The 12,362-nt window shown below is 38.2% G+C and overlaps 1 protein-coding gene across 1 annotated transcript in view; it reads left to right on the forward strand.

Moving 5' to 3' along the window:
* CNTNAP5 (contactin associated protein family member 5) overlaps window positions 1–12,362 on the forward strand; it is an 893,510-nt gene that overhangs the window by 379,558 nt on the left and 501,590 nt on the right. The window contains exon 5 of the mRNA XM_084797079.1: window positions 2,074–2,277. Coding sequence (XP_084653205.1) covers window positions 2,074–2,277 — 204 coding nt within the window. The remainder of the gene's footprint in view (window positions 1–2,073; window positions 2,278–12,362) is intronic.

Below are 12,362 nucleotides of genomic sequence, written 5' to 3' on the forward strand. Positions count from 1 at the left end.
TGATAACATGAATATAATTTGGCCAAATTAATTTTTATGAAAATTGAGAGCAAAGATCCAGGAATTAGAGGCTGGAGTAGGAACAAAGAGGTACTGGGGGAAAGATACAATTAAGTTGAAGTTGCATTAAATAAGGCTCCTCTATTATATATATGTTCATAGTGTGAAGGAAGAAATTATAATAAATGTCTATTCACCCCAGATAGTAGATAGAAGAAAGATCAAAACAAGGCTACTACCAAAGCTCAATTCAACAAAGTAAGGATACTACCAAAGCCTAGTTGAGCAAAGATGTACATTTATTATTATTATTATTATTGTTGTTGTTGTTGTTGTTATTACTACTACTATTATTATTACAGCATTGGTAAGGAATTAAAGGAGCATAGGTAATAGTACAACAACTGCTTCACCATAAGGTTCCATCCTATTGTGGATGATAACCTCATGAACGCTGCACAGATTCCCCCTTCCCTAACTTTCCACTCTTTATGTACTTGAAACTTACAAGGAAACTCCTAGCTGGGAAAGAAGAAAAGTACAATGGCTTGACTTCAAGAAGAGGGTTCTGTGATCCTATCTGCCCCACCTTCTGTTACTAGGCAGTGTTAGTAGCTCCATTCACATTATCATAGACCTAGCTACCTCTATATTGCATAGTTCAGTTCTTTGCCATGGCTATGAGGCTGAACTAATCTCTACTCTAACATCATAAAGGATCAATACGTTGTGCAAAGAAAACAGGCCATACTTCTCAACAAAGTTGAATATGTTTTGGAAAGTAGATATATTTACTCTGAGTTGACATGAGATAATGTATGTATATATTGAGAGGTTTCATGTTACCACATACATTTGTCTAACTTTTATTTCTCAAGGAAAAGGATTGCCTCAGATAAGAATCACTGCCAAAGCATAAAAACACTGACTGCATATTTTGCAGAAAACTCTAAAATGCTACATTACCATGCTAGAACAAGGCACATATACCACTGTATCCCTCTGGTCATATTACCCATCTCCACACACTCTCTTCTTTCAAACTAAGCCCAAAAGAATCATCAGACTTCTCAGAGTGGGGATATAGAAATGACTGAACTAAACATCCAGAGTTGCCATAGTAAAGGGCATCTCTTTTTCAACTTCAGGCTCGGCTTACAATGAAGAGATCAAGTGGTTCCAAATGTCAGAATGAAATTAACAAGAAGAGTAAGTCATGAGAGGTTACTATAAGCCAGGCACTGGTCCCAGAAAAGCCTGATGCAGGTGCCCATGGCACTGCCATCCCATCTCCTTAAGAACAGGCTGGAATATCACTGTTAGAACATGGGCCTGCACCTTTATGCCAGATCTCATAGCTGAATCCTGCCACGGCTTCCTACAACTCTCACCGTGGAAGAGAGTTATCTTTATAAAGCAGTCTGTCCGCCACCACAGAAAGGTTATAAAATGTCAGACATTTTATTTGTTTTGAAGATGGGTCCAAACTAGACAGAAGAATTTCCTCACAGGAGCTCTAAATGCTGCTTCCTGAAGAGGCTCCTCTGGTTTCTCTTGGTATCCCTTGCATTGCAGCTATATATATTTTACCATTATCCCTATCTCCCTGTTATTTTTATTGTTAATGAAACTCCTGGCCAAGCTTTAAACCAGGCTTCTCCTTCTCTCTCAGGCTCTATCATATCTTGGTTTCTATCTCTTGTGCTATTTTTATCTAATGCTATTCCTCCCATCTGGAGGCAGAATCGCAGCCTTGAGACTCTCTTACTTAATACACCCTATAGGAGGGAGCTTTGTGGCAACTCCCTTGCAGGACCTGCTGCTGTTCTTCTCTTGTTTTGTTTGATGCTCACTTATGGGAGTTTCTACCTCAGTATGGTGTGTAGGGGTGCCTACAATTGAATGGTTGCTTGGATTCCACATGGGTTGGTTCTATTCCATATGACCCCTTACAAGAGAGATCTTCTAGACTTACCGAACATTCCCGTGACCTGAGAAGCATCAAAGATGAGAAACAAGAATAGTTGCCATGAGGAAAGACAGTGATTTTTTTTCTCTTCTCTGTCGTCTCAGAATCGGACGTTGCTGACTTTGATGGCCGGAGCTCACTTTTGTACAGGTTCAACCAGAAGACAATGAGCACTCTCAAAGATGTGATCTCCCTGAGGTTCAAGAGCATGCAAGGAGATGGGGTTCTGTTCCATGGAGAAGGTCAACGTGGAGACCACATCACCCTGGAGCTACAGAAGGGCAGGCTAGCCCTATACCTGAACCTGGGTAAGCTCAGACCCATGTGTATGCATGTCTATGACTGTTGAGGCCAGAGGTGAAGCATGGGTGTTTTCCTGGATCTCCACCCCTTTTTGTGATAGTCTCTTACTGAACTTGTAGTTTACTAATTAGGCCAGGCTGATTGACAAACAAACCCCAAGGATCTTCTTTCCCTATCCACCCTGCACCTACATGCTGGGATTGCAATTATGAGTCACTGCAGCTGGCTTTTACCTGAGTCCTAAGGACTGAAATCAAATCCTCATACTTGTAATGCCTTGTCATGCATTGGATATCTGTTCTGTGTGGTGGTCACGGTTTTTTTTTGTTGTGTGTGTGTGTGTGTGTGTGTGTGTGTGTGTGTGTGTTGTACAAACATGAACATGAATATACAGGTATGCATACCTATGGAGAACTGAGCAAGACACTAGGTATATTGCTCTCTCTCTCTCTGTACTATTGTCTTGAGACAGAGTCTATTACTGACCTAGAAGCTTATATTTGGCACTAGGCTGAATGGTCACTAAGCTCTTAAGATTCACCTATTTTTGTTATTGGGTGCTAAGGTTACAAGTACTCACAGCCATGCATTTATTATTTTTATTTTATTTTTACTATTATCATTATTTAGGATATGTGTGTTAGGAATCCAAGTACAGGTCTCCAGGTATATATATCCATCATTTTTTTTTTACAAGGTCATTATAACATACATTGGAGGATCTTCCTGCACATCAAATGAAGTCACTGGAGTATTAAGTGATCTGTTTCCTTTTTATTCATGGGTGTACAGCAGCAGTTTTGTTCAAATATTTCATCTTCTTGGGGGGTAGATCAGCACCTATTTTCAATTCTTTTGACAGAGCTATCATTCTGTGATAAAGACAATATTTCTTCTTATGAGATGGTGTAACATAACTTTGAAGTATCTTTTAATATACATATTGACAATGAGTTTTTTCAGACCTCAAACTCTTAAAAAAAATTAAAACATGTACTTTTATAGTGAGCTTCTCATAACTGATCTGACTGGGCACATAAAAAAAAAAAAACTCAACTAAGTGTCAGGAGAAAACACCTAATTGTTGTGTTCTTAGTGGGAATTAATATGTGTGAATGGAAAAAACAAATTTTTGGCCTTTCTTTTGATAATATGGCCTGGCCCTGTATGAATGAATTTGGGACCTGAATACTTTACTGGATAAGTAAAGAGTGTCTTCTTGCCTCTGTGGTAGGATGTTACTTTTTTCTCTGGGTAAACTACTCTGGAGGCTTGCCTCATTGCCAGTAGGTCTGCATTCACTCTACCCAACATATTTTTCTTTCTTATTAAATATTTTTACATAAACACTTACATTACTAAACATATATACAGTAAACTACCTACAACAAGAAGAACCACAAAGCAATCAGGAACTATATAAATCTTACATTCATAATATTTTGGATATTTGTATTTGGCAGCCTTGTAGAAAACATCTTTACTATCTTTATGAATCTAAACTTCTGAATGCAAATCAATATCTATCATATCCTATCATTATCAATTTAAAACATTTATCAAATCTAAAAACATCTTAACCCCTAAACAACTAAGCTTACTTGTGAAACTAAAGTACCTGGCCTTCAACCCCGTCAGAGACTTGAAAAGGATAAAACTTACTTACATGAGTATACATGAGTACATGTTAGCTACTTTTCAAATAAGAAGAGGACAGAGACAGTTTTCTGCCTGAACAGTCATCCAAAACTCTCTGTAACATTGGAGCATTATTGTCAGCCTTCTGACCCAATATATCTGACAAACATATTTGTGAGGCAGGAACTATTGAGGACTTTCTTAACCTGTCTTCATAGAGTTTGCATGTTGACTCTGCCAGCATCCAAGCTTGCCAATCTTTAGGCAGAATTCTGTCTGTTGCAGAAATGAGGACATTTTACCCAGTAGCTTGTTTGCCGTAGCTGAAGCCATCTCCATAGGGCGATTCTTTGATGCTCATCATCTTCTTTGAGGTAGGCTGAGTGTCAGCAGGAGTTAACCTGTCTCATTTTAAGTGTATCTTTAAGATACTAAAACCATCTCTAAATACCATATTCTGTGTGTCTCTAAGGTTTTTGAAGACTTTGTCTAACTGTTTTACCTTATCTTTCTATAGAATCATACCTGTCTGTGACACTTAGGATGTATATTCTTGTATGAAAATTAGACTAATAATTAATATGACCATGAGTTGATCAGCTAATAACTTGCTTGTCCTAAGAAACCTGCAATAGCACTTTAAAAGTATTGGAAGTAAACCTTGTATTATATTTGAGTTATATTGAGTACAATACTCACATATTAAAGTAGAAATACAAAAAGTAGATTAGTGAATCTACTCATCAACTTAATGTCTTATTGTTAAAGTGTTATTTTTACTTCACTGGTAGAGAATTTTGTATATCAATGCAAAATAAGTTTAACTTTAAATATATTGGTATAGAATTCAAATCTACCAACATCTTACTCCAGAACAGAAGGGAGGTGGTCCCTTATTCCTTCTCATGGAAGAAAGGAAGGGCAATACAGGCTCCAGGAGGCAGGTGCTGAGTTCCTAGGGGCATTGAGTAGAAATGATCATAATGAGTGAGTTAACCCAGTAACAGAAAGACTCACATGGTATATACTCACTTATATTTGGACACTAGCCCAAAAGGCATGTACCATGAAAGTATTTACTTACCAGGATATTGGGATAGATGTGAGGACATCCTACTGGGTCTCTAGGTAAGAGAAATATAGGAGAATGGGAAAATAGAAGGATCCAGAGTGTTCTAGAAACCTACAAGAAGAACATTGTGATGGGTGGATCTGGGCCCAGGAGGATCTGCTCAAGCTACTGCACTAACAAAAGATAATTCAAGCAGTAAACATCATACCCTTACTCTGATGTAGCCAATGGACAGGAAATTCTCCACAGTTATGTAGAGAGCAGGGACTGGATCTGACATGAACACTGGTGCCCCATATTTGACCACTTCCCCTTGGTGGGGAGGCATGATGGCACTCAGAAAAAGAATAAACAGGCTACCAAGATCATATTTGATAGCCTATGACCATATAGTGGTGAGAGAGGGGTCACCTTCTATCATAAACCTAAGGGAGGGGTATAGGGTGAAAATGGGAGGGAGGGAGGAATGGGAGGATTCAAGTGATGGGATAACAATTGAGATGTAATCTGAATAAATTAATTTTAAAATTTTAAAAACTGTTCCTGAGGGGGATTTCCTCCCCCTCTATATGCTCATAGGGTATCAAATCTCTTCTTGGTAACCTACTGTCCTTCCTCTGAGTGCCACCAGGTCTCCCCCTCCAGGGGACATGGTCAAATATGAGGCACCAGAGTCCATGTGAAAGTCATACCCCACTCTCCACTCAACTGTGGAGAATGTTCTGCCCATTGGCTAGATCTGAGTAGGGGTTTAAAGTTTACTGCCTGTATTGTCCTTGGGGAATAAGGGGAAAATGGGAGGGAGGGAAGAATGGGAGGATACAAGTGATGGGATAACCATTGAGATATAACAAGAATAAATTAATAAAAATTTTAAAAATTTTTAAAAAGAAACTTGATTAAAAAAATAAGCTTTTCTCTAGGAAAAAATTAAAAGCAAAGGTGTATGTTAGAGCTAAAACAAGGCTCATTTTTTTAAATTAATGATATTCATTGATTCATTTGTATGTGGTTGTTGTGTGCCATGGCACAGTTTTAAAGATCTAAGAACAACTTTCAGCAGCTGGGCCTCACATTTTTTTCACAGGGTACCCTAGGACCCAACTCGGGTCTTCAGGATCAATAGCATATAATTTTTTAACCCGCTGAGCCATCTTTCTGGGACATAAAGAGCCTGCTTTGTCTGAGACCCCCCCTTCCAGTTTCTCCTTTAATATTTATTATTATAAAGGAGGAAACACATTGTTATTAGTATTTACTATCAAGCAGGGAAGAAGGAGAAGTGTACTTCAATACAAAGTGATTTAAAAGGAATGAGCTGGTTGCATGATGAAGTTACAATATATAAATGCAGGTTTATTATAGAGAGATGGGGGAGGAGATGAGAGACATGTACAGAGAGAGGAGAGAGAAAAGGTGGAGAAGAGAAGGAGAGATAAAGAGAGAGAGAGAGAGAGAGAGAGAGAGAGAGAGAGAGAGAGAGAGAGAGAGACAGAACAGACCAGAGAGCGAGGAAAGGGAAGCAAATGTCTACAGTATGTAGTGTAGGGCCTCTAGGAAAGCATAGACACTTCCCCTGGGTTAGGGAATTAGGATAGAGGATAGGTTACGCCAGCCATGTCCTACAACATGTAGGGACCTAAAGATACCTGAAACCCCAAAACAGGGTACAAGCTCAAGATATAGAGGATTCTAGAGCAAGCTGTAGTTTAGTCATCAGCAGGAGAACATGAGACTCTGTTGTGCAGCTTGCCTGCCAGGAAAAAAGCAATATGGGTCTTTATTCTGGTCTTTTGTTACTAAGAGCTCTAAGTACTCTTTTGGCCTCTTTGGTAAATATAAGAAAAACGAAGTAGGAAGAACCTACAGATTTTCAAATTTAATTTATGAAATTGACACCTAACACATGAGATGAATATAAACTGTGTGTTGGAGAGGATATTGTTACTAACTTTGTTGTCATTCAAGCATAAGAAATTGAATTCAATACCCAGAAACTCCACCCCTCTAAAGCCAGATGTACATGCTTGTGATGCTACTACTGGGGAGACAGAGACACTAGGATCCCTAAGTCTTGCTAGCCATCCTGCCTAGCCTATTTGGTGAGGTCTATGCCACTGGGGGTCCTTTCTTTAAACAAACAATCAAAAAACAGCAACAAGATGGAGTGTAATCGAAGAACTAAACTTCACTGGAGATTGACCTTCTGTGTGTGCATGGACACACACACACACACATACACAAGACACACACCAACAAACACATACACATACACACAGGCACACAGGTACACAGGCACACACACTCATACAGATACAAAATAAATATAAAGAAGAACAGTAAACTGAAGACATACGTAATGAGCTGCTGTCATAGTAGCAGTTTATATTATCTAATTGTCTGTGTAGTGTCCAAATTGGTTTTGTGGTGAAATTTCACTTGGTAGTTGTCCTTGTTGTAGATTCCAAGGGTAGCCTGGTTTTTGTTTTGTTTTAAGTACTAACTGAGCATGAGATTTACTTTTTATTCCATGGGTGTAGAGTATCTCCCCTCCCAACATTAACAGGGTTCCTTTCATCAATTGCCTATGGCAGTCTTGCCTCTGTAGAATAACAAAGGTAAGAACCAAACAGCAGATGAAGAATCAAAGGGCAGAAGCACTATGTGACTGGTGAGTTTTTGTAAAGTACTGAATAAGATATCCACAGAGTGTGGAGGTTTCTCATCCTTACCCTAAAGCATTCTCATGCTTTAAAAATGAAGTAGAATGTTGGCTGATCCCAGCTCACATATGCTCAGAACAGTGAGAATCTTGGCACAGAACACTAGCAGAGCTAGCTCTCCTTTAGGGGCCAGGTGCAGGCTTCAGAGGCAAAAGCTATGATTTAGTGGCAACTTATCATGACAATAGTGAGTTTCTTTAATTCTGAAGAAAGTGACCACATGTTTTATAGTCCTTTGAATTTCAGACACTTAATTAAGTTAAATAGCATGTGTTTATAAAATAGTTATCAAATCTTCTGCAATTCTTTCCTATTTTCTCTTTTGCAAGCCTACACTCAGGCACTTAAGTACGTATGCATATCTATATCTCATTTATGTCACATTACAGTCCTATAGAGTATTAGTTTTCTGTTTTGTTTTATTGAAAAACAGAATGTCATGTAACACAGGCTGTCTTTAAACTTGCTATGTAGGTGAGAATTACCTGGAACTTCAGGTCCTCCTGCCACCATCTGAGTGCAGAGATTACAGGTATAACATGCCCAGTTCATGCAGTGCTAGGGATGACACCCAAGACAACATGGATGTTAGGCAAGCACGCTAACACTTGGGCTACATCTGTAGTCTCCTTATATATTATTTCTAACCATATTTCATTATGCCTGTAACTTATGTATGATCTCAAGATTGCACATACGAAGAACATGCATCTGAAGGCTCTTTGAATCTTACCTAGGGTCCTGATAATAATCACTAAAATGCTATATGTCCACATCAAACAGTATAGTATTAAATATCAGGTGGCCAACATTCATGTGTTAAGATCTGAGGGTGATTGTTCAAGGTGACCTTATATTCTTTGCAATTGATAGTGAAGTAGGAGGACAGATGTTTAAACAATGTGAATGGGTATGAAATGTTCTCCGTATATTCTGTAACTTGTTGAATAAGCATAAGTTGACCTATGTATTCATTACCTGTTGCTATGCCAAAATGCTCAACCAAAGCATGCAAAGAAGGAAGGACTTATTTCACCACAATTTAATGCTACAGTCCATCTTTGTGGGTTAGATGTATCAATAAAGAAGTTTCTAAGTGGTTATATTGCATCTCTAGTCAGGAAGCACAGAGAGATGAAAGTCCATGCTCAGCTCACTTTCTCCTCCATATTCACTCCTGGGCCCCATTTTCTGCCCACATTTAAGGTGGTCTTCCACCTCAACCCTCTCTGTAAACTCTCTTATGAACATGTCCAGAGGTTTTTATTCCTACATGATTTGAGATCCTGCACAATTGGCAATGAATATAACTCATCATTTGCCAGACATTAAGCGATGAGCTGAACACTATCGGCCTATTGTCATTCCTTAGTTTTAACTACCTATCTTCAAGTTTTGTAACATTAATTAAAATGTAGCAACTATGCATCACTTAAACCATGTTAAACAAACTCATTATGAAAACACCTTTATATTGGTAACAAGACACAGAAGTTGGACACAAGTAATAAGCAAGAATGGAGCAATGCACACTGGATTTCCAAAGTATTTCATTACTTTAGTGATATCCAGTAATTTTTCTGACTTTTTGAGAGTACAGTTGATGTGAGGGTGGGATTAAGGCAGCTAGAATCACTTTTTTTGTGTGTTTAATGTTCCCACTTTGGTCCTTAGGAGAGCAATGTGAGGCTTACCTATAAAAGAAATGCTACAGAGTCATGGCTTCCTGATCCTGCCTGATATATTCAACTGTGATTTGCATGGGCATTCTGTATAAGGCTTTCTGCTTTTTTTTTCCTTCACCATTGCTCTCAAATTAATCCTGTTGTATTTCAGATGTTTTTTAAAGATGGGGTTCCTCTACTCCTACTATGAAACACTGCTCACAAGCAACAGACTGGCAGGGTTGAATGTAGGTATTAAGAACACAGAGATGGGAGAGTATGGGAGTCTCCTTTGGCCAGCATGTAGAATGGAGAGACTTTTAGCTTGGGGGTCAGGTGGATGCTGAGTGGTAAATAATTCTCTGAGCCTTTTGTAAATCACACCTTCTATGAAACCAACCTATTTTTTTTATCCTGATTTGTGTTCAGGAATGTTTGAAACAATCAATAGAGGAGTTTAGAGAGATAGATAGCCCAGTGGTTCCTGCTCTTGCAGAGGACTGGACTTTGGTTTTTAGGATCTATCAGGCCTCTCACAGATGTCTATAATCCTTGACCTTTTCTTGCCTTCATGAACACATACACAAAGGCAAAAAATAAAATAAAATTTTAAATACCAAAACAGTATGAGGAATGTTATCTATGTAAGAATCTTGATAAGACTGGAAAGATGAGTCTTTGGTAAAGTGCTTTGCTGCTTGAGAATGAGGGTCTGAGTGTGACATCCAAAATCCACAAAGATTGACTTGATTCACTTGCACAAGCTTGTAATCCCAGGACTGCAGAGGCAGAAATATGTAGACTCCTGGGACTCTTCGGTCAGTCAGCCCATTCTACCCTTCCCAGGGTAAAGGTAAGCTTATTGTCATTGTGAAAATGTCGGAGTGAAACTGTCAAGGTGAAAATAAGCATGAAGCTGTAAGTGTAAACACTACAGCTGGAGGGATGACTCAGTGGTTAAGAGTGCAGAGGAGGGGCATCCAAGTCTCAGTATGTACATAGTGGGGCTCATATTGCCTATAATTCTGACTCCAGAATATTATGGGTGCTGTTGTGACTTCCATGGGCACCTGGGCTCAAGTGCATATATATACTCAGAGATATAGACACACACACTCACATGAAATCAACCACTAACGAAACATAAATATTTAAAGGTTTGCGGGAAAGATGGCTCAACACTTAAGCACAACTTTGCCCTTGCAGACACAGTGTGTTCCATTCCCAGGACTCACATAGCAGCACATAAACTTAGGTCCATGATTCCAGTTCCCAGGAACTCAGTATCCTCTTCTAACTTCCATAGGCATCAAGCATGCATATGATGCACACACATACATGTGAGTATATAAAATATACTTAAAAATTAAAAGTAATAAATCTTTTAAAACTGCAAACACACTTTCCCATATGCATTTCAAGAAATAAGGCTAAAAAAGTACACATGTTATCTTCAAATTAAATAGAAAAAAAGTTCCATTTAATTATAAATACATTTTCTTGTATTTCTGTCCCCAAATCCAGCTTCTTCCTTGCCATCATGTCATTTGTATCCTTCTCAGCTGTTCACAAAGACTTCAATCTTGTCCTAATAAATTGAAAATTGCTTAAAATGAGGTAATTGAACATCAAATGCAACTGAGATAAAACTGGAAACAGGTGTCCTGAGATTAAAAACTTTGGTAGTGTGCTGAGAATTATATTTTATATGCTTTCCATAACAAACATCTAGATATCTAGGGGAAGTTTCATTATGTGTTCTTTGTTCTAAGCTATCACTCTCCCAATAGCAGAATGTTGTTACCTGAATTTATTTTATCAAACCACTTTTCACTAAATTTAATGTAAGATATATGAATTTTAGTGCAAAATAACTAAGGAAGAAAAGGATGGGATCCATTCATATCATCCTCTTTTGGAGTCAATTGAGAAGTAAATTTGTTGGAAGGTGAGATTGCTCAGTGGGTAAAGGTGCTTTCTGTCAAGGTTTACAACTTGAATTCAAACCCTAGGACCCAAGAGGTAGAAGAAAAGAACCAATCTCCACAATTTTTCTCTGGGCTACAAGTGCTCACCATTGCATGCTTGCACTCACACTGTTCCTCTGAAGGAGGCATAAACCTGTTTTTGTTATGATCCCAAGTGTGGGATGGAGAAAGGTCCTGTGAGAGAACAGGTGATGTTAATCCACTAGAAGACAAACTACCTCATGTGGGAGCTTGATTGTTGCCAGCTGAAAAAAATCCTCGAACAGACTCTGGGATCTGATACATAAATGAGGCCAAAACTGGAGGCGGGCTTTTGGAGACTTGGAATAATTTTGGCTGTTCATTGCTCCACTTCGAGATGCTACTAGAGAGAACTGCTCTAGGGAAGGCTTCAGTGCTCCAGGCTCCTATTGAGATTCTGGGTTATGGTTACTCCGGTTCCCAGAAGAAGAAATCCTGCTGATTATGCCAGGAGAATTGTTCCTCAGAACTGATATCCTTACAATTTTGTAATTGTATTCTTTAGTCTTCTTCTATCTTTTCGGTTAGTTGGGTTATAAAGGATGAACGCTCAGTTAATAAGTTTGTAATAAAGTATATTTGTTAAGAAAATTGAGCCTGTATCCCTCATAAATACATGTGATAAAAATCAAACCTGTATGGATGTAACTTAGTAGTAGATCATACTAAGAACCCATTCATCATGTTGAAAACTCTGAATTCTTTTTCGAAGCCACCAAAGAAACATGTGAAATTCCTTTTAATTCAAGTGACAGTAATTTACATAAGGTAAACGTAATTTAATAATTTTCTTTCTGGTTATTAAAATAGTTATTCTAACTCTAAAATATAGAAGAAAAGAAAAATCGTTGTAATAATGTGGCATCTTTGTGTTTTATGAGTTAATAGTGTCTATTGGTTTATAATCAGTGTTTAGTATGCATTTGGGCATTTCTATTCAACTTGCATACTTCCTAAATTAAGGATTTTAAGTTATTGCATGTT

The sequence above is a fragment of the Acomys minous genome (assembly GCF_964271855.1).
Source record: "Acomys minous genome assembly, chromosome: 1".
NCBI classification, from domain to species: Eukaryota; Metazoa; Chordata; class Mammalia; order Rodentia; family Muridae; genus Acomys; species Acomys minous.